General features: G+C 44.1%; 1 protein-coding gene across 3 annotated transcripts; it reads left to right on the top strand.

Annotated features, from left to right (window-relative positions):
* The first annotated feature begins 24 nt into the window (after positions 1-24).
* On the top strand, positions 25-10,146 carry GTF2E1 (general transcription factor IIE subunit 1). 3 transcript variants are annotated; one of them, XM_060268763.1, is made up of 6 exons: positions 36-132; positions 760-923; positions 2,136-2,590; positions 2,975-3,176; positions 5,307-5,548; positions 7,792-10,146. In XM_060268763.1, the coding sequence occupies exons 3-6, from the start codon at positions 2,143-2,145 to the stop codon at positions 8,220-8,222; spliced, it is 1,323 nt and encodes a 440-aa protein (XP_060124746.1). In that variant the 5' UTR covers positions 36-132; positions 760-923; positions 2,136-2,142; the 3' UTR covers positions 8,223-10,146. The 3 variants fall into 3 exon arrangements, with proteins under 3 accessions (XP_060124745.1, XP_060124746.1, XP_060124744.1); XM_060268761.1 differs by having other exon boundaries at positions 760-1,010; positions 7,792-10,145; XM_060268762.1 differs by lacking the exon at positions 760-923 and having other exon boundaries at positions 25-132; positions 7,792-10,145.
* The last annotated feature ends 11,411 nt before the right edge of the window (positions 10,147-21,557 follow it).

The following is a 21,557-nucleotide window of genomic DNA, read 5'->3' as shown; positions in this document are numbered from 1 at the left end:
ACTTGACCGTTACCTTACATTTCGCCGGCGTCGCGCGGCAGTGACGCGGCTGCAGCGGCGACGTGCTTCGCTCGCATACTTGGTGCGGCCTGGCGGTGGTGAAGAGACTTGCTTGTCCGGGATTCCTCGCAGGTCAGTCGAAGCGGCCCTCGCAGCGGGGGGGGGGGGAGGCCGAATCCCCGCAAGCCTCCCCCCCCACCCCGGTGCACGCTTATGACATCCCACACACCGATTCTGCCCCCTCAGCCTCCGGGTTGTCCTTAGCAGCGGAAATATCCGTTGGTATCCTATCCAGACAAGAGATAGGAAGGCCTGGGAAAAGACCCGGAAAAATGGGGGGGGGGAACCCAGGATTTTTCCGGGGAAAACGGGGGGGGGGCTGGATTTCCCCCCAATTTTCCCAGGCCTTCCCATCTCTAACGCAGACCCAGCCCAGCAATCCTGGGCGGCTCTCAATAGAACACCAGAAACACGACAAAACTTCAAACATTAAAAGCTTCCCTAAACAGTTGCCATTTTTTTTGTGAGGTTTTCTAGTTTCTCCACATGAAATTTAAAATCTCAAAGGAGAAGATATGAAAGGTGGAGAAATAGTGAAGAGTATGCAGTAGAAGTAAATAATAGAAATTATATCAGATTCCAATATCTAATGTTCCTATTCAAGTAGAAACACGGATTTCCCCCACCCCGCATCTGATGAGTAAGCGCATAGAAAATATAAAGCCAAAGTATAAACTTGTTGAACTTATACTTTATTAGGCACTATAAGAGGGGAATGGGGAAAAGATGAAGATTTATCGAAAGAAAATCAGAAGAAGATGGTTTGAAAGCCAGAGGAGGGTGGTACGATCAACAATCCCCTGGAAATTTGGTAAAAGGGCAGAGAAGATGATTTCTCCATGAGAAGATCCAGGAATACCATAGTGAGAACACTTCTAATGAAAACTAGATTGAAGAGGATCAAAGAGAGAATTGAATAACAATCAGTAAAGGCAGTGTAGCTAGAAGAGGTGGGTATGACTGGAAATACTTGATTCGGCTGGGTAATGAGATGTAGCTTAGGGTAAAAATATATATATAGATCAACTTTGTTCTCAAGTATGGAGGCAGGAAATACAGAGAGACAGATGAGATTCATATTAGATGTTATTAATGTTTTTCTACAAGATTGAAAAATCTGGATGGGAGGAGTGGTTAAGGAAGGGTTGAGAAGTAGAGAACAGGACTCCAAACTAGAAATAAGTGATAGAGCAGCCACCCCCAAACATATGTCCATTGAGGGGTGGGAGATGTAGAGCAGGCTTCCTCAAACTCATCCCGCCAGATGTTTTGAGACTACAATTCCCATCCTCCCTGACCACTGGTCCTGTTAGCTAGGGATCATGGGAGTTGTAGGCCAAAACATCTGGAGGGCGCAGTTTGGGGATGCCTGTGATAGAGTAACTTAGCCTTGAATATATGTGGATAACTCCATCTGCCTACAAAGCCAGTAAAGCAAGATTAACTTGAATGATGTGTCTGGCAAAAAGTTCAGTAGATGTAAATAATAGGCTGTTGCTTATTTAGATAATTAGGCATTGCTGGCACTAAAGGTAAAGGGACCCCTGACTGTTAAGTCCAGTCGTGGACAACTCTGGAGTTGCGATGCTCATCTCGCTTTACTACTTTGTACTAAAAGGGAATTTCAACTTAATTTGATCACATAGCCAATTAAGGCTGCTTACCTAGGAGGAAGTCCCATTGAACTCAGTTGAGTTGAGAAGACAACTACAGAGTTACATTGTGAACCTGCAGATATTTCTGCCTTTTCATCTTAAAATCAAAAATTTCTGCAGATAAGGCAAAATTGCACCCAACTTTATCTTTGGTGAGTGGAATATTCTTGAACATCCAGCACAAAGAAGCATAATTCAAAAACACAAAGGTAGCATAAATGTTTTTGAGATTCTATTTCTAGGTACACATTTAAAACCCATCTGTGTTGACTGGTAGTGTGTATCTACCATTTTATTGTAAAGTCAGTGCAATGACAATGGCAATGCTGTTGCTAACTGGAAAGAGGAACACAGTTGTGGTAATCAAAATTATTGGGCCATGGAGCTCATTTTTATAATTTCCTTCTATTATGTTTGCAGACTTGATATGACAGACCCAGATGTTCTCACGGAAGTCCCAGCTGCACTGAAGCGCCTTGCCAAGTATGTGGTACGTGGCTTCTATGGTACTGAACATTCTTTGGCCCTGGACATTCTAATTCGGAATCCATGTGTGAAAGAGGAGGACATGTTGGAATTGCTGAAATTTGATCGGAAGCAGCTTCGGGCTGTTCTCAACACTCTGAAAGGTGACAAGTTCATCAAATGCAGGATGAGAGTGGAGACAGCCTCAGATGGCAAGACCACCCGGCACAACTTCTATTTCATCAATTACCGCCTACTGGTCAATGTTGTGAAGTATAAACTAGACCACATGAGGAGGAGGATTGAGACAGATGAAAGAGATTCCACCAACCGAGCCTCCTTCAGATGCCCTATTTGCTTTAGCACCTTCACAGATTTAGAGGCAAACCAGTTGTTTGATCCCATGACAGGTAAGGTACAAGCATTCAGTTCATAAGCAATCCAACTGGATTGTACAAAATATTTGGTGCCTTACCAGAGCAGGATGAAACTAATGTGGGAACAAACCACCTAACTTGGTTAGTCCATGTGATTGATCCCTGTTAACAGATATTACCCTGGTGGTGGGGATATGTGGCTCGGAAGCATGGAAACATCTTCCAGGCTTCATGTTGCCTGTGTCTGGCTGAAGGAGATGAAAAAGCTTTCTGGAATTAAGTCTTAAATGCATTATTCCAATATCATTGTGCTTTTTCTATTGGTCTTCTGAGGGAAATGGTTTTAATAATAAATTATTCTGCTTAAAATGCTACTTCGTTGTATCTCTCTTACTTCATAGCAGCTTCTCTTCTTAGGACTTTTTCGCTGCACCTTTTGTGAGACTGAAGTGGAGGAAGATGAATCAGCAATGCCCAAAAAGGATGCACGGACGCTTGTGGCACGGTTTAACGAACAGATAGAACCTATCTATGCACTCCTCCGTGAGACTGAGGATGTTAACCTAGCCTACGAATTACTTGAACCTGAGCCTATGGAGATTCTCGCGCTGAAACAGAGGTGGGCTTGGGGTACTGAACCTTCTGCACCTGTACTGGTGTGTTGATATTCAAACATCATTTTGGTGTTGGATATGTTAGGACTGCTCATGTGGTCCAGTCTTCCTTTGCACAACCTGTTGTGTGATGAATCAGGATGCATTTCGACTACAGCTAAGGGGAAAGGAGACAGACCGCTGAAGGAAGTAGAACTCTATAGTGTGGCATGTAAGGATTAGTTGCTTAGCAATATGTGTTATCAATCACTTTGTCTGTTATGACACTGGGATTGCTTAAGATCCTACAGTGAGAACACAACAGTCAAATTCCTATGGGTAGCTAATTTTCTAAGTGAAGCCTTAAATTAGGGTGGCAAACCTTTTTTTTTAGCTTGAGAGCAGCATTTACCCTTCACCAACCCTCCAGGGGAAAGTATGGCCTCCTCACACCCACAATACGTTGCACGCAACCCTCACCGTTCTCAGCAGATAGGCTGATCAGCAGATTGCTTCCTTTAGTCTGATGACTAAGGAGTGAACAATTCCCATTCCCATTCCTCTGATAAACTCCCCAGTTCTGTCTACCTTATTTGTTTAGTTATTTCTGTTTCCACCACCTATGGTGGTGAGGCCTTGGGGAGTGAGAAAAAAATTGCTGTGTGTGGGTGGGGGTGTGTGGATCATGCCCCTGAACTGAAGCTTAGTCACCCTGCCCTAAGTGTTTGAAACTAGACACTTCAGGAAAAAAGAACAACAAAAACATAACACTTGCTTTAACAATACAGTTTATATAAAGGTGTCCATAATCCAATAATTTGTTCCAAGAAGAGGTGCTAACCATTCATCTTCTAATGTTATAATTTTTCTCAAGAAGCTTATGCCCATTTGATTTATATATAATAACTGCAAATATATTATGGCCCAATTCTTAGTTAAAAGTTCAGAATCCTGTTGGAAGATGATACTGTCCACTTGTTACAGATTACATTGCTGGTATATTAAATTAGGGCATGTCCCTACACATGACACAAGACTAGGTGATAGAAGCCTGAGGTGATAAAATGGATTGTACCAGACCTAATGTCCCACCCATGCACATGTAAAAAAACCCAAACTGCCTGAAGGTTTAAGAAAAGCCCTAATACATCAGAAGAGAGGTACTAGCCCAGACTGCTCCTTGGCTGTGCCATCTTATACTCAGAGGTAAATTAGTTTAACATATAGGAACTTACAGGAATCCTTCACCTATAGTCTGAAGAGATACTGGCTGTTCCCTCACCTCAGAACTCTTCCACCTCTCTGTTTAGAACAGACTTTTATTTAGACAATATTTGCCTATCCCTAATGGTTCCATTACCTGTCTTTATTTGGTGGCCCTCCACTTCATAATCCAACATTAATAAACATATAGTGATACCTATATCCCCCAGACGAAATTCCCAGAGATTCCTGAGACATTGACACTGCTGACAAATCTGCATGGTTTATGGGATCATTCTTTTTATTTGATTACATTGATTAATCCCCCCACAAATCTAGTAAAACACCAAAATCACAGTGCAGAACTCTTACGAAATAAAAGATCCACATCAGAGCAGAAGCTAAAAAAAATTTCAACCGTAATCACACCTTCTAATAACAGAACCACAATTTTTCCTCATAGATCTACAATGTAGAAAATGTAGAATGCTGTAAGTGTGATTTAACAGGTCAATTTATTTAAATGAGTGAAAATACCTGTGTTAGCAAAGTGTTGTGTTTTAAGGACTGGGATGCGGGTGGTGCTGTGGTCTAAACCACTGAGCCTCTTGGGCTTGCCGATCAGAAGGTCAGCGGTTCGAATCCCCACGACAGGATGTCCCAGCTCCTGCCAACCTAGCAGTTCGAAAGCACGCCAGTGCAAGTAGATAAATAGGTACCACTGTGGCAGGAAGGTAAGCAGTGTTTCTGCGCACTCTGGCTTCTGTCACGGTGTCCCGTTGGGCCAGAAGCGGTTTAATCATGACCTGGAAAGCTGTCTGTGGACAAACACTGACTCCCTTGGCCTGAAAGTGAGATGAGCACCGCAACCCCATAGTCGCCTTTGACTGGACATAACTGTCCAGGGGTCCTTTACCTTTATTTTTTAACCTGTGTTTTATTATTGTCTACAGCAAGGAGCGGGCTGCCAATGCTTTGGCAAACAGCAGTCTATCAAGTGGGCAGCACAGGGAAGCCTGGTCTGCAAAGGGACCCTCTTATGAGGACTTGTATACCCAGAATGTCATCATCAGCATGGAGGACCAAGAGGATCTGCATCAGCCAGCTAATGAAGGGAAGCCACCTAGAGAGAGACCAGTTTGGCTGCGTGAGAGCACAGTGCAAGGGGCTTACGATCCTGATGAAGTGAAAGAAGGTAAGAAAGCTAAAAGGCAGTGATTCATGAACAGGTAACCTCAGTACTTGATTACTGCCATGCCCGTTATATGGGACTACTCTTGTGCGTGTTGGAAGCTCCACCTCGTGCCAGATGCTGCAACTAGACTCTTGATGGGAACACTCTCGCCAGTACACAATCAATCAATCAATCAAATCTTTATTACGGTCATAGACCAGCATAAGTAGGGTGGGGTACGGTCATTTAAAATCTGTAAAACGTTTTGGTTAAACTAAAGTTATTAAAAACAGAAGGTAGATATAAAAGACTATAGGAATCTAAAAGAAACTAAAGGAGTCTAAAAGAAGGATTAGGAGCATTAAACAGACGTGAAAGAGCATAAAAGGTTATGGCTGTCAATTTCCAAAGCACTCTGATATGAGTATTCATTAAATCTAGTTTGTGGCACAGGTCATCATCTGACAAATTTTGAACGCTGCTATGCAGAACCTGGCAACACTGTATGTTGGTTGGGTTGGTAACTAAAAGCAGCAGGGAGATATAGAATTGTCCTGTGCGCCCTGGGTACGTATGGAGTAGTGGGGAGATAAGGCTAATATGAATGTCTCTATAGCATAGGCACTGGAGAAGCACATGATCTATTGTTTCTATTTGCCCAGAATCACAGGGGCATTGTCTCTCCAAGTAAGCAACACGAGTACATAACCTCAGAGCTTAAAAGCTTGCACTGGCTGCCCATGTTATTGAGGCGGTTTAATGCTCTCGTATTAATTTCCAAGGTGCTTAGCAACCTGGGTTCATGATATCTTAAGGAGTGCCTGATGCCTTATACCCCTGCCCATTCATTGAGATCTTTGGAGAAATTAGCTGAATGGTTCAAAACTACTAGAAGAAGAAGAAGAGAAGAGTTTGGATTTGATATCCCGCTTTATCACTACCCGAAGGAGTCTCAAAGCGGCTAACAATCTCCTTTCCCCTCCTCCCCTACAACAGACACCCTGTGAGGTGGGTGGGGCTGAGAGACTTCAGAGAAGTGTGACTAGCCCAAGGTCACCCAGCAGCTGCATGTGGAGGAGCGGAGACACGAACCCGGTTCCCCAGATTACAAGTCTACTGCTCTTAACCACTACACCACACTGGCTCTCTAGAAGCTTTGCCTTCAGTGATGTGGGCCCAAGCCTGTGGAAGTCCCTCTCAATTGAGATTAGATAAGCAAACTCCTTACTGAGCTACAGGCGCGTAACAAAGGCTTCCTTATTTCAGCGGGCATTTTAATATACACTTAGAAATTCTGAGTATTAAGCAATATATAAATATCTGAAATTTAAACAGATCTGAGAGAAATAAAGAAGTGAAAGTGAGTAATTCAGAATGGGGAAGTGTATGCTCTACATATTTGTACACATGTGGACACTAGTGCTTACTCCTGGTAAAGTAGCTGCCTTCTCAGACATGTGTAAAAAGTGTGATTAGTTTTATGCTCCTTAGAACATTTACACTGTTTCTTGGCTCCTGCTTCCATTCATATCCTTGAGTGGGCCTAAACAACCTCCCGCCAGATTTTTTGTGATTTCAGCGGTGACAAACACGTAGAAAGTGAAGCAGAACATGCAGCAGTGTTCAGGTTTCAGTGCCACTAAACAACCCATTGTCACTGACAGCAGGTTGGAGTGCTTCAGAGAGAGGAAGGTGACATAGCTGCCAAGTTTTCACTTTTCTCGCGAGGAAGCCTATTCAGCATAAGGGAAAATCCCTGTAAAAAAGGGATAACTTGGCAGCTATGGAAGGTGAACTGCCTTTGCTGTTTTTTATACACTTGTGTGTTCTCAGAATGGATACAGTATGGACGTGGGTGGTGCTGTGGTTTAAACTACTGAGCCTCTTGGGTTTGCCGAACAGAAGGTCGGCAGTTCGAATCCCCACAACGGAGCGAGCTCCCATTGCTCTGTCCCAGCTCCTGCCAACCTAGCAGTTCAGAAGCTTGCCAATGCAAGTAGATAAATAGGTGGCGGAAAGGTAAATGGTGTTTCTGTGCACTCTGGTTTCCGTCACGGTGTCCCGTTGCACCAGAAGCGGTTTAATCATGCTGGTCTCATGACCCGGAAAGCTGTCTGTGGACAAATGCCTGCTCCCTCGGCCTGAAAGCAAGATGAGTGCTGCAACCCCATAGTCGCTGGAATTAATCGTCCAGGGGTCTTTTACCTTTTACATTTAGTATCGCAGCAGCAGCATGTAAAATTGCTTCCATTGTTTTCTTGCAGGTGGTCAAGACACAGATATGTTACAGGAAGGGGAAGAGGGTCAGTCTGCCCTAGACAATAATGAGGAGGTGATGCAGGCTCTGCTCATCCACGAGAAGAAAACCCCCTCTGCCTCTGCAGCTGCCATGGGAGGTATCGCCCCATTATCTGCCACCAATGCCAGTGACTCTGAGAGCGAGACGAGCGAATCAGATGAGGACTCCCCTCCCCACGTGGCCACGGCTGCACCAACACTCTATGGGCTGACAGAGGAAGATGATGATGATGAGTTTGAGGTGGTGACGGAAGACCCCACTGTCATGGTGGCGGGACGCCCATTTTATTATAGTCAAGTAACCCAACGACCTGAGCTGGTGGCCCAAATGACTCTGGAGGAGAAAGACCAGTACATAGCTATGGGCCAGCGGATGTTTGAGGACATGTTTGATTAGCTCCCTTCTGCTTGTGTGCAGCATTTATAGATGATAGTCACCTGGAAATTCTGGAACAGAGCAAAAATACTGAATTATATTCCCATACATTCTTAGTTAATTCAATTGTTCTTTAGATTTACACAGAAAATGCCACATGAGCAATCAGACTGATAAAGAGGCGGCCAGCCAAAGATCGTAGTATGAGAGCGTGAGAGCTTGCTGGGCAATCTGGATGTCCTTCCTCACATATCTGTATGCAGAGCTACGCTTAGACTGAGTTTCCAGATCCATTCATTTCCATGTACTTAATAATTGTTTGCTTTTGATCTGGGAAATAGGAATGCCCTTTTGATTGCTTGTTTTTCTGTTATGAAAGAGGGTTGTAGAAGGCATTGTATTGAGTTTCCTAGATTCTGAGTCAGTGATAGCGTCTCCTCTGAAAATAATATCTAAATATGGTTGCTTCAGAATTGCATATGATCTGCTTGTAACTACTTAATGCCCTGCATACTTAATATATGGGTATTTTTTATTTCTTGCACCCAGACAAGCAGGATATATATTTTGTTCCCCATGTACCATTTTCTTATAGATCCTATCGTTTCTAAAATAGATCTATAGCTGCAGAGAACATATGTACAATCATGTTAATCAATGGATAGTAGGCCACCACAGTGGTTGAAATAGCTTCTTGAAGAAAGAGGCACACTGGAGACAGGTAGACATTTTGGTTATTGCTGACTAGGAAGAAGTTGTCACAGCCTCACAAAGCATGGTGAATTTTACAGTCTTGTAAAACTTGTCATTTTTGAAATTTATTTTACAGGTCAGTGATTCTATTTCTTTGCTAACATGGGCGGATTCCTGTCTTTTCATGCAATCACTTCACCTGCAGTGCTATAATTTTCAAATGAGGGGACTTGACTTCAAAATGTAAATTACCTTCAGTTCAGCCGCTACTTCCAGAAGTGCTCTTATACTTCCCATTGTATGTCATAATCTAAAGATGGGCCAAAACTGTCAAAACATATTTTTCCCCATGCTGGATAGTCCATGTTGAATGAAAAAAAAACCCTCTTCTCCATTCTTAGATTCTGCCCAAAAAAGTGATTTTGCCTAAGTTAAGACTCGGGGTGGGGATATTTTAATTTGGCACGAACCCAAAATGATTATGCAGAACTTTGTTGTGTGTCTGTATTTAGCACAGAACAGTCTATTTTATATATACAGCAGTGCCTACACAAGCAAAGCCGATCTTGTAATGTTTTACGTTTTAAAAACATTTATAGCTTTTAAAAATCATTGTCTTTCTTATTTGGCATTATAGTGGAGCAGAGTGGTAAACGGACTGTGTATTTTAAAACTTTAGTATCTGCCACACATGCTGTTTTAATTTACTGAAATGGTACACGTTATTGGTCCCTTAAAATGTAAAGCCATTGTATAATGACCCTCTATATTCTGTGAAGTTTCTCTTCAGATTTTATCTTTGGAAATTTTGATAAGTAATAGACACATGATCTTTAAACTATGGTCTAAATTTTTATTCCATCTTAAAATAAAAAGGCACAAACAACATGTTCCACTGGTTTTTCACTGATTAATGAACAAATTAGAGCAACTCGCTTTTTTCTTTTTTAGCTTAATGGGATAATATTTGTTGAAGAGTTCTTGGCTCTCTTGAAGGTGTTCCTACACAATGCCACAGTCTGTCTTTCGTATTCCTTTGCTAGATAAAACACCTTGTTTTGCCTGTATGTCTTATACAGTGAATCATAGTAGGCTTTGGATTGTAATACCATGTTGCATGCAGACTTGCTAGGTAACTTGACCTCGTTGCTGCTGGCTGGCTCACTCATTTGCAGTGTAGTGGGGAAACCCACCCAGATGGGCGGGGTATAAATTATAATATAATATAATATAATATAATATAATATAATATAATATAATATAATATAATATAATATATATTTAGCCATGGCGTGGCAATTGGAAACAATAGCTTGTCTACCCACCTCTACCCCAGGTGAGGAGAGGATGACGACATGCATAAGTCCAAAGGATCACCAAACCATGGTTTAGCATTGCAACTGCATTAAAACTCTTGCATTACAGATGAGATCAGATCTGAAGCATAATTGTTATATGAAAGATTGTGAAGCTCTTTGAATGGTAAAAGTATCTGTCTCAAGGATGTTTAGATAAGGAATGTCTTCAGTATGTGGATCCCATGAAGAAACAAATATTATTTCCAACTGCCTTTATTCCTCCTCTCTTAGGTTGGACTATATGACACTCAGTACTATGTAATTCCATCCAATAAGAGTTTTCAAAATGGTCTTGTCTTCCTTAGGGAAGTAGTTAGTTACAGTACTTGTAACCTGAGCCTATGTGTGTCCAATGGGATTTACTTTCAAGTCATAACCTAAGAGACTTGACCCTATAGATGTTTACTGAGAGAGAATTTCTTGGGGTTCACTCCCAACGTATAGTGCACATAGAATTGCAGACCAATACCGAAAATGAATAAAGCATGTTGCTACAGACTGATTGCATTTATGAGTCTTGACATTCTAATTTTAACTAATTTCTTTTGGGCATCTGGTGTCCCAAAGGTCCAGACAGGGTAAGTTATAATCTAAAAATGAATAATTAAAATGTTTCCAGCAGTCAGACTTCCTTGAATGTGTCTGAGCTGGGTTTCAAAGAGACTAAGAGGAAAAAAAATGCTTCGCTGGTTCTTGGAAATCTAGTTCTATAACACAGGAAGCTATTTTGTCTGGAAATGTCAAGTTTTTATGCCCTGTTTTAAAAATCTCTTCTTCTCAGGAACCAAGCCCCCACGCACATATGTTTTGCTTTCAGAAATATGATTCATGCTGCTCTTGGATAGGCTTCATCATGTTGCCTTCATGCAGTGACAGCAATCTGTGCACTGCTACCAAGTTTGCTGTAGCATTAGTACAATAGGCTATTGTTGGGGTGGAGTGGCAGGGAGGTAACACTCAGGAATGTGGCAATATATAACAGATGCTGACATGCTGTTGCTGCTGTACTCAAGGTTCTCTTCGCCGCCCCCTCCTCACTACTTGAGTTGGGTAATGGAGTATAATTACCAGCACAAACTCCTCATCATTAACCTTAAAGCTCTCATGCCCTTGGCCCACCCTATCTTTCACAGGTTTTCCTAAACATTTATGCCCCACTTTTCCATCTGCACTGTTACAACAGTGGTACCTTGGTTCTCGAACGTAATCCATTCTGGAAGTCCGCTCGACTTCCGAAACATTCGAAAACCAAGGCACTGCTTCCGATTGGCTACAGGAGCTTCCTGCACTCAAGTGGAAGCCGCGTTGGATGTTCGGCTTCTGAAACACCATACTTCCAGATTTGTGGTGTTCGGGAGCCAATTTGTTTGTCAATTAAGCCATTCGAGAACCAAGGTTCCACTGTATTGCTATTTAATGCATTCATTGCTTAGCGCAGGGCAATCTAGGAGAGTTACAATCCAGTTGAGAAAGGACAACATTGTTAACCCAACCGCCATCTGATTTAAACACCATCTAATTTTAGCAAGGGAGGAGGGAAACATGTTCAGCAACCCAAATGCCCAGCTTTAATTTGGCACCTAAAATATGTCAGTGTCAGCAAAGACATGCTTCACTCATCATAATGAGCGTGGACATTGCCTTCCAACAGTCTTTTCCAACCTGGTGCCTTCTGTGTTGATTGGGGATACCTGGGGTTCAGTCCAAAATATCTAGAGGGCATTGGTGAAGGCTGCCTTATCCTGACTCAACCCAGCTATCCATCTATAACCCAGTCACTGGCAGCATTTCTGCATCACCCCTGGTAAGTCTTTTCACAATCTGACACCTGAAGCTGGAGGTAAGAGCTTGATGTCTTTTTAGCTAGAGCAACTAGGGACAGTGGTACCTTGGTTCTCAAACAATCTGTTCCGGAAGTCCGTTCCAAAACCAAAGCATTCTAAAACCAAGGCGCGCTTTCCCATAGAAAGTAATGCAAAACAGATTAATCTGTTCCAGACTTTTAAAAACAAACAGTAATTTAACATGCATTTTACTAACGAGACCAGTGATCCATAAAATGAAAGCAATAAACAATGTACTGCAGTCACACAATAAATAGCTGAACTGGGTTCCACACAGTCACAAAAACAAAATGAAAAACAAAAGTGCAAGATAAATAGCAAAAACAGACAGACCTCAGCATAACACTCAAAACAGAAGAGTGGCACTCAACACGGAAGCGTAACAATAAAAACGGAGCATGTTCGACTTCCGAAAACGTTCACAAATCGGAACATTTACTTCCGGGTTTGCAGTGTTTGGGTTCCAAGTTGTTTGAATACCAAGGCGTTTGAGAACCAAAGCGCCACTGTATTTTGCATGGTTTCATTTGAAGAATTAGGTATTCTTCAGAGCCCAAGGGGAAGGTGGAAATTTGTTTTGGCTCACTTGGCAGCCCAGTACCCAAAGAGCAATGCCCAGCTGTCTTCTCCAGGAAAGTGGGTGGGGGCATAAAAAAATTGAATAGGTGTCATAAAATAGGTGGCATAAAAAATGGTTTACTAAGTAACCTGTGCTAGGGAATCTTGAAGAGGGCTCTCAAATTTGTGTAGAAGGAACATACGATCACTCATGATGTTCAGTAGATTGCAATTTTTCAGCAATCCCCTCTTTCTTTGTGGACTCAATGGAATCGGGAGAGGGTTGAGGTGATGTTCTTATCAGGTATGGGCAAGTAGGCTTGGCACACCTCTAGGAGTAAGTCTTGACACTTGGAGACCGGCATATTCAACATCTGGGCTGGGAGATCTTGTTCAACAACCAAAAGTGAAAGGTGATAACTGGGAGAGATTTCCAATTGGCTTGTGGTAGACCAATGCAGAGAGGAATTCCAGACTGTGGGCATTAAGGATACTTGAAACATTAAAGGTAGAAGGCTTTGTAATGAGGGAAAGCTAAGCATTGTGTCTGGTGCATGGATAAATAGTTTTATTTGTAGAGCTTGTAGTGAAAAGACGGCAAATACACCCAGCAGCTTGAAAGTGTGGAGAGTCTGTCCTGTTTTGTAGGAAAATCTAAGGTTCTATTACTGTTTGAAGAAGACTATCTTAGAGCATTTTTAATCAACTTTAGGGGAAATGCTGTGGCCTAATTTTGTAACAGGGGCTTTCTTGGCATATAACTGTGTCGCAACTGCAGCATTATTCAAAATCTGTTATGAAACTTTAGATTTGCCTCTATATTTGGCTTTTCATTCCCCCCTTTTTTGTTGCTTTCTTGATGCAAAGCAATTATCATGATAACAGCAAAGAATATGTGAGGCAGGAGCTAGATTCCAGCAAATAAATTAGGATGAAAGACTCAAACAGTCTCCTGCACATCTGTGCAGGCACTTAATTATTTAAGATCGATAATGAGAAGGGGAAAAACACCTATCTCCTTTTTCTATTTAAACCAATGTAGCAGGCTCTGAACAGGGAGGATTGGCAAATGCAAACCACAGAAGTGGTCTTGAAAAATGAGAATGGAAGCAGTAGGCAAATGCCTCACCCACAGCTTCAAGCTGTTCATAGAATTTTCATAGATTTTTAAGACCAGGACAAATTGTTTAATTATCTAGCCTGATTTTCAGAGTTTTATTTATGCAGAAGGCTCAACTGACATTTCTTGAAGGAGGTCCAGGAAGTTTGCTTGAATTAGAGGATATTCTTCACAGCAGGGATGGGAAACCAATTAAGATAGTTCCCGATTTGGCCCAGTCGTCCCACCCACCAGAATATACCCACCTGCTTCATACTGTTGTCATAATATTTATTTTGATTATTTAATCAATTTATATTCAGCCCTTCCTCCCAAAGGAGCACAGGGAAGCAAACAAGAGACTTAACGTCCTAAAATAATTCCACTACAGATGCAGATCTTAACTTAAAAGGCTTATTGGAAGAGGATCTTTAGTAGGCACCAAAGAGAGAATTCAAAAGCGTAGGTGCCTCCACACTAAAAGCCAGATTCATGTGGGACAGATAAGGATGTGGCTGCAAAGGAACAATCACAGAATCATAGAACTGGAAGGGACCAGTTCTAGTCATCTAGTCCAACACCATACAATGTGGGAATCTTTTGTCAAGAGCTTAAAGTGAGTTTGTGTTTGTTCCTTTGCATGTGGGGCTTGCAGATTGCATATATATGGAACCATATTCATGGAAGACAATCTTACTTGGCTACAAGCAATCACCAAAGAAGGTCCTGAAAGACCTACATTGGCTCCTAGTACGTTTCTGAGCACAATTCAAAGTATTAGTGCTGACCTTTAGAACCCTAAAAACCTTGGCCCAGTATACCTGAAGGAGTGTCTCCACCCCCATTGTTCAGCCTGGACACTGAGGTCCAGCTCCGAGAGCCTTCTGGTGGTTTCCTTCCTGCAAGGAGTGGGGTTACATGGAACCAGGCAGAGGGCCTTCTTGGTAGTGGTGCCTGCCCTGTGGAATGTTCTCCCACCAGATTTCAAAGAAATAAACAACTATCTGACATTAGGCAACCCTGTTTAGGGAAGTTTTTAATGATTGGTTTTATTGTGTTTTTAATATTCTGTTGGGAGCCACCCAGAATGGCAGGGTATAAATATATTATTATTATTATTATTATTATTATTATTATTATTATTATTATTTCCACTGGTGCATCCGGCTCAGTATTGTGTACACTGATTGGCACCAGCTCTTCAGGCATTCAGTTAGAACAATTCCTAGTGCTGCATGGAGATGCTAGGGATTGAACCTAGGACTTTGTACCTGCAAGGTATCTTGCTCTAACATTGAGCCATGCTCCTTCCCCTAAGAATGTATTGAGTGCCTCAACAAAGGGTCCAAACCACTACCTCAGAACCTCTTGGTACATTTTCTCTAAGGAGGAAGTGAAAAAAAGGAAGTGTCAGTGAATGTGAGGCAACAGGAAATAGGTGAATGTGAAGTCTCAGTTGCTGCTAAGGCAACAGCATCCTAAACCGAGATTTCAAAAGCTCTTTCTTCCATTGTAGAGGCAGTTCAAGATTCCCTCATTTAACTCTCTGTAGTAACACACATAGATGACAATGTTCCTGTAAGAGTATTGGTTAATTTATGTTGAGTACAGAGTAAAAAGATGTGATTTTGTGTACAGATAAATTTCTCCTCACCTTTACAACGCACATTCACCCCATATTCTCGTTCCCTACCTTTTCTCTTTCACCCTCAAAATATCTCATTTTATCTTTGGATAGCTTGTATCCAAGGTTCCCTTATAACTTTATTTGCACCAAAAATTATCCAGCTGGAATTTGTGTCATGTCACTGTTGGAGTAAAGCACAAGGCCTTCTTCAAGGGAATTAAATGGCTTCCCATTTTTGTTTCATATTTAGAAAAAATATCTTAAATTTTTAGCAGCAGCTAGATAGCACAGCTAAATTTAGAAATAGCATTTAATTAAGATTGCTATCCTAAACATTTTTTTGATAAAAAATATCAGTACTTAATTCTGACTAAATACGTTTTGTAGAAGACAACAGGTTCCTTATTCTTGCTGTTCATCCCTGCTTCTAATGTTCCTCCTATTTCTCCCCTGGGTTGAGTTTTCAATTGCACAACCCTCAAGGCAGGGTCCTGCCTTTTGTCATGTGAAAAATATTGTGCATACTAATTGTTGTGTATTGAGTCAAAGGATTTTATCTCTGTATTATTATTGTCTGTATTTGCATTAGGATAAAGTAACTGCCTTTTGGTTCCAGAGGGTACAGCTACTATTGGTTCATTTAAGCTGCTGTATTTGGATCCTCTGTCTTATTGGTTCCCTCCAAAAGGCAGCACTGTGATTGCCTGATATTGTTCCCTCCAAAATGTATCCCTTTCTAGCTAGTTCCCTGTCCCTATAAATGTAGCCTTCCTGCCCTCAGAGTCAGTCTTGTTCACTTTAATAAAGAGCTGTTACTAGAGAACTGTCTCCAGCATGTTTTGTCAAGAGAGCTGAAATCACAAACCCCACGTCACAACAACTGGCGACGAAGGTGGGATCCGGAATGCTGAGGAGCGGTTAAACACAACCCTGCCTCAGAGTCCGGATTGCAGCTGAGAACAAGACTCACTGGCCAGCTGAGAAGACGACCCTGCCCGCTAGGACAATGGAGAGTCCAAGGGTATTGGAGCCCTTCCAGCCATCAGAGCCCCACACCTGGGAAGACTACGTCGAACGCTTCGAGTTCTTCGCAGTGGCTCAAGGGATCACCGATGCCAGCAAAAGAAGGGCCACATTCCTGAGCTACTGTGGGCCCGAGACCTTCAAGCTAGCCAAGGCATTACTTGCTCCAGCGAAGCTGAGTGAGACATCTCTCCAAGATATTCTTGCCTGCCTAACAAGCCACTTGGCGCCTACTGAGACCAAGATGGCCCGGCGGATGGAGTTCCATAAGAGGCAGCAGCATGCTGGGGAGTCTGTATCCGCATTTCTGGCTGAACTCCGGAAGCTCGCTCAGCACTGCGGCTTCCAAAATCTGGAAGAGACTCTCCTGGATCGGTTTATTGGTGGTCTGAGCAGCAAGAAAGCCAGAAGACGCATCGTGGCTAAAGAAGAGGTTACCCTTGCTTCAGCCTTGAAGGAGGCCACCGCCACGGAGAATTATGAAAGAGAGGAGCTTGATGCCAGTCGCAAGGCCACTAAGCCACAGATAGAAGTTGCGCATGCCATGGACGAGCTAGAGGCTACTCCGAGCCAGAGCCCAGTCCGTGGGGTCGAGTTGGTGCGTCAGGCCTGCACAGTGCACAAAGATCGCCGAGGCAGTTGCCCAGGTTGTGGCGGAAACCATGAGCGGAAGAGTTGTCGTTTCAGGGATGCTATGTGCCGGACGTGCGGAAAGACGGGTCACATCGCCAGGGTCTGTAGATCGGCGGCGTCGGGAGCAACAGGAGCACCTAGACTGGAGCATCGCAGACCGCCCACAGCAACTCGTTTTCTAAAGGACTGCCACTACGTAACGGAGATCAACGGGAGGGCCGTGCAGTTTCCAGCGCAAGGCAAGGCACACGTCAAGGTAAAGATTGAGGGTCAGCAGTGCGACATGGAGGTGGACTCCGGATCTGCATTCACCATCGTGTCGGACCAGACCGCGAAGACATTCTTCCCCAGGGGTAAGTTGCCCCCTCTGGAGCCCTTCCCGGCAACCTTGCAGTCGTACTCAGCAGGCCGCATCCATGTTATGGGAATGTGTGCCGTGAGAGTACAGTTCCGGGACAAACAGGCTGTACTCAAACTGGTGATTGCGAAGGGCAGTCGCCCCAGTCTCCTGGGCACTGACTGGTTCCCCGCCCTGGGACTGAGTATCTCAGGGCTTAATTCAATCCAAACCTGCCCTGAGATGAGCGAGGCATTATGCAAGGAATTTGCTGGTCTCTTTAATGGAAAACTGGGTTGTTATAAAGGGCCCCCAGTTGACTTCGAGTTGGACCCCGGTGTGGCCCCAATCCGACTCAAACCAAGGCGAGTGCCATTTGCACTGCAACCCAAGATCGAGGCAGAGCTGGATAAATTGGTCAAGCAGGGAGTTCTCTCACCCGTGGACTCTGCTAAGTGGGAGACTCCAATCGTCACGCCCCTTAAAGCAAATGGGGAAGTCAGGATATGTGCAGATTACAAATGTACTATCAATAAGGCACTCAGGGGGAACTCATACCCCATTCCAGTCGTATCACATCTGTTGGCTAAACTGGCTGGGGGCAAGGTGTTCGCCAAAATTGACCTGGCACAAGCTTACCAACAGCTGCCAGTAACCCCACAATCAGCGGAAGCACAGACTATTGTCACACATAAAGGGGCGTTCAGAGTTAACAGATTACAGTTCGGAGTTTGTGTGGCCCCAGGGATTTTTCAAGGGCTCATGGAACGCCTGTTAAGAGGTCTGCCGGGGGTCTTGCCATTTTTTGATGACGTTTTGATTGCTGGAAAAGACCCACAGGAACTGGTTGCGCGTGTCCGTGCAGTGTTGCTCAAGTTCAAGGAGGTGGGGTTGCAACTGAAAAAAGAAAAATGCAGTTTTGGGGTGCCAACTGTGGATTTCTTGGGGTTTAAAATTGATGCATCAGGCATCCACCCCACAGATGCTAAGATTAAGGCCATCATCGAGGCACCACGACCACAGAACAAGACGGAGTTGCAGTCATTCCTGGGACTTATTAACTTTTATCATTCATTCTTACCCCAGAAAGCTTCGGTAGCTGAACCATTACATAGACTTTTGCAGAAAAAGAATGTGTGGCGATGGGGGCGGGAGCAGCAGAAGGCTTTTGACTCCTTGCGAGAAATGCTGAGTAGCAGGAGCGTCCTTGCTCATTATGATGAGTCGAAGCCGCTGGTCCTGGCATGTGATGCCTCTCAATACGGCCTGGGGGCTGTGCTGAGTCATAGGGAACCGGATGGGTCGGAAAAGCCCATCTCTTTCTATTCCCGTACGTTGTCACCCACGGAGCGCAACTATGCTCAAATTGATAAAGAGGCACTAGCAATTGTGTCAGGAATCAAAAGGTTCTATGATTATTTGTACGGTCGCCATTTCTCCATTGAAACGGACCACAAACCACTGTTAGGGTTGTTCAACCCAAACAAACAAACGCCACAAATTCTCTCCCCCAGAATGTTGCGTTGGTCAATATTCCTGAATGGGTTCCAGTACACCTTGACCCATGTGCCGGGGAAACAGTTGTGCCACGCTGATGCGCTGAGTCGATTGCCCCTTCCTGGCGGGAGCAATGAGGATCCTGCTCCGGCGGAGCACATTATGATGCTAGAAACACTTCCGGGGGCTCCTGTAACAGCTACTGATATAGCTGAGAAAACGAGGAAAGATGCTGTTCTCTCCCGTGTGCTCACTTGGGTGGGGAGGGGGTGGCCAGGTGGTCCGCATGAAGAAAAATTCAGGCCTTATGCGACAAGGCAGCACGAATTGTCCATGCATAAGGGTTGTCTCCTATGGGGAGATAGGGTGATCATCCCAGCACCACTGAGAAACAGGGTTCTTGAGACGCTTCACATGGGACACCCGGGAATGGTCAGGATGAAGTCGCTAGCCCGATGTTATGTGTGGTGGCCTGGAATGGACCAGAACATAGAACAATGGGTACGAACATGCAAGGCATGCCAAGAGGTGCGGCCAGAAGTGGCCAGAGCACCAGTCCACTGGTGGGAGCAGTCCAGGACTCCCTGGAGCCGGCTGCACATAGATTTTGCTGGGCCATTCCAAGGGAAGGTCTTTTTGGTTATCGTTGATGCATATTCCAAATGGTTAGAAGTGGCGATGGTCCCTAGCATGGCATCAGCTGCCGTAATCAAGGTGTTGAGGCAGCTGTTTGCAACCCACGGGTTACCTGAGACCATTGTATCAGATAATGGGGCAGCTTTTGTATCCCAAGAATTCAGGGCATTCTTGGCTGATAACTTCATAAGAGGGGTCACATCCGCGCCCTTTCACCCATCCTCAAATGGGCAGGCTGAGCGCATGGTAAGAACAGCCAAAGAATCCATTGCGCGCTTAATGGAGGGTAACTGGTCGGCTCGCATTGCACGAATGTTATTTTTGCAGCATGCGACGCCGTGTACTGCGACGGGCAAATCGCCAGCTGAGCTGCTCTTAGGTAGAAGACTGGTAACGGTGCTGGATTATGTCCACCCAGATAAAATGCCAAACCGTAATTCAAGAGCAACCCCCCAGGCTGAGACTGACACAACAAGGTATCTCGCCCCTGAAGATCTGGTCTGGGTGAGGAACTATTCACGAGGTCCGCGGTGGGTGGCCGGTGTGATCACCCGGGCTAGTGGACCTGTGTCCTATTATGTGACCTTGGAAAATGGGCAAGTTTGGAAGAGACATATAGATCAGCTGAGGCGCCGGGCGCTCAGCAGGGAGGAGTCAGATAATTCATCCCTGGCTAATGACGCACAGCTGCGAGACCAGAGTGAAGATGGCCCAGAGGTGCAGTCACCAGGGGCTTCAGCAAATGAACCAGGGTCTGCTAGTCCTCAGGATGACGAGGTACAGGTAGGGGACCCTGAGATGTCTGGGACTCCATCTGTTCCTGACGAAACCCCTATAGCAGCCCCTCCACCACAGGTAACACCCAATCCAGAACCTGCAACACCTGTTGTCAGGAGATCAAGTAGAAGTTGTAGGACCCCACAGTACCTGAGGGATTACGTCTGCTGTGCTCACTAGGGGGGGAGGGGTGTTGTGTATTGAGTCAAAGGATTTTATCTCTGTATTATTATTGTCTGTATTTGCATTAGGATAAAGTAACTGCCTTTTGGTTCCAGAGGGTACAGCTACTATTGGTTCATTTAAGCTGCTGTATTTGGATCCTCTGTCTTATTGGTTCCCTCCAAAAGGCAGCACTGTGATTGCCTGATATTGTTCCCTCCAAAATGTATCCCTTTCTAGCTAGTTCCCTGTCCCTATAAATGTAGCCTTCCTGCCCTCAGAGTCAGTCTTGTTCACTTTAATAAAGAGCTGTTACTAGAGAACTGTCTCCAGCATGTTTTGTCAAGAGAGCTGAAATCACAAACCCCACGTCACAACACTAATATACACAGAAACAAGGCTGCATAAATAAGTTTAGCATTGCAGCTTCAACGCCTGGGAATCATTACAATTGGAAAGAAACTCAAAGAAAATCTAGTCCAGCCCCCTAAAGATGCAGAGAACCCACAACCCCAGCCATCTACTTAAACATCTCCAAGGAAGGACAGTCCACTGCCTTCGGAGGCTTGGAAATACTGATGTCAATTTTAATTTGCTTTAGTATTTTATTTTATGGTATGATTTTAAAGCATTGCCGTTTTTTCTTGAGGCACTTGTTTCGTCTTTTTGTAAACCGCTTTGAGGGTCGTTGCTTTTTCTTTTTACAATCAAGCGGTGGATAAATTTTATAAAATAAAAAATTAAATAAAACAAAAAAGTCCTCTGGTGGACTAAGGAGGAGGAGGCTGTTTTATGTGGAAGACCGAGCTTGGTCCCCATCGCCTGCTTTGCCTCCTACCTAAATGGTAAAGGAAAAGGTGACCGACTCTGGGGCTGCGCGCTCATCTCGCATTATTGGCCGAGGGAGACGGCGTATAGCTTCCAGGTCATGTGGCCAGCATGACAAAGACGCTTCTGGCAAACCAGAGCAGCACATGGAAACGCCATTTACCTTCCCACTGTAGCGGTTCCTATATCTACTTGCATTTTGACCTGCGGTTCCTATTTATCTACTTGCATTTTGACGTGCTTTCGAACTGCTAGGTTGGCAGGAGCTGGGACCAAGCAACAGG

The sequence above is a fragment of the Zootoca vivipara genome, chromosome 16 (assembly GCF_963506605.1).
Source record: "Zootoca vivipara chromosome 16, rZooViv1.1, whole genome shotgun sequence".
Taxonomy (NCBI): domain Eukaryota; kingdom Metazoa; phylum Chordata; class Lepidosauria; order Squamata; family Lacertidae; genus Zootoca; species Zootoca vivipara.
This window is presented reverse-complemented; position numbering and strand designations above follow the sequence as displayed.

Bases quoted from the DNA above. Each gene is read 5' to 3' on its own strand.
- GTF2E1 (XM_060268763.1), top strand. From the start codon at position 2,143: ATGACAGACCCAGATGTTCTCACGGAAGTCCCAGCTGCACTGAAGCGC. The intron at 3,177-5,306 runs GTGGGCTTGGGG...TATTGTCTACAG, and splicing joins ATTCTCGCGCTGAAACAGAG to CAAGGAGCGGGCTGCCAATG. The intron at 5,549-7,791 runs GTAAGAAAGCTA...GTTTTCTTGCAG, and splicing joins TCCTGATGAAGTGAAAGAAG to GTGGTCAAGACACAGATATG.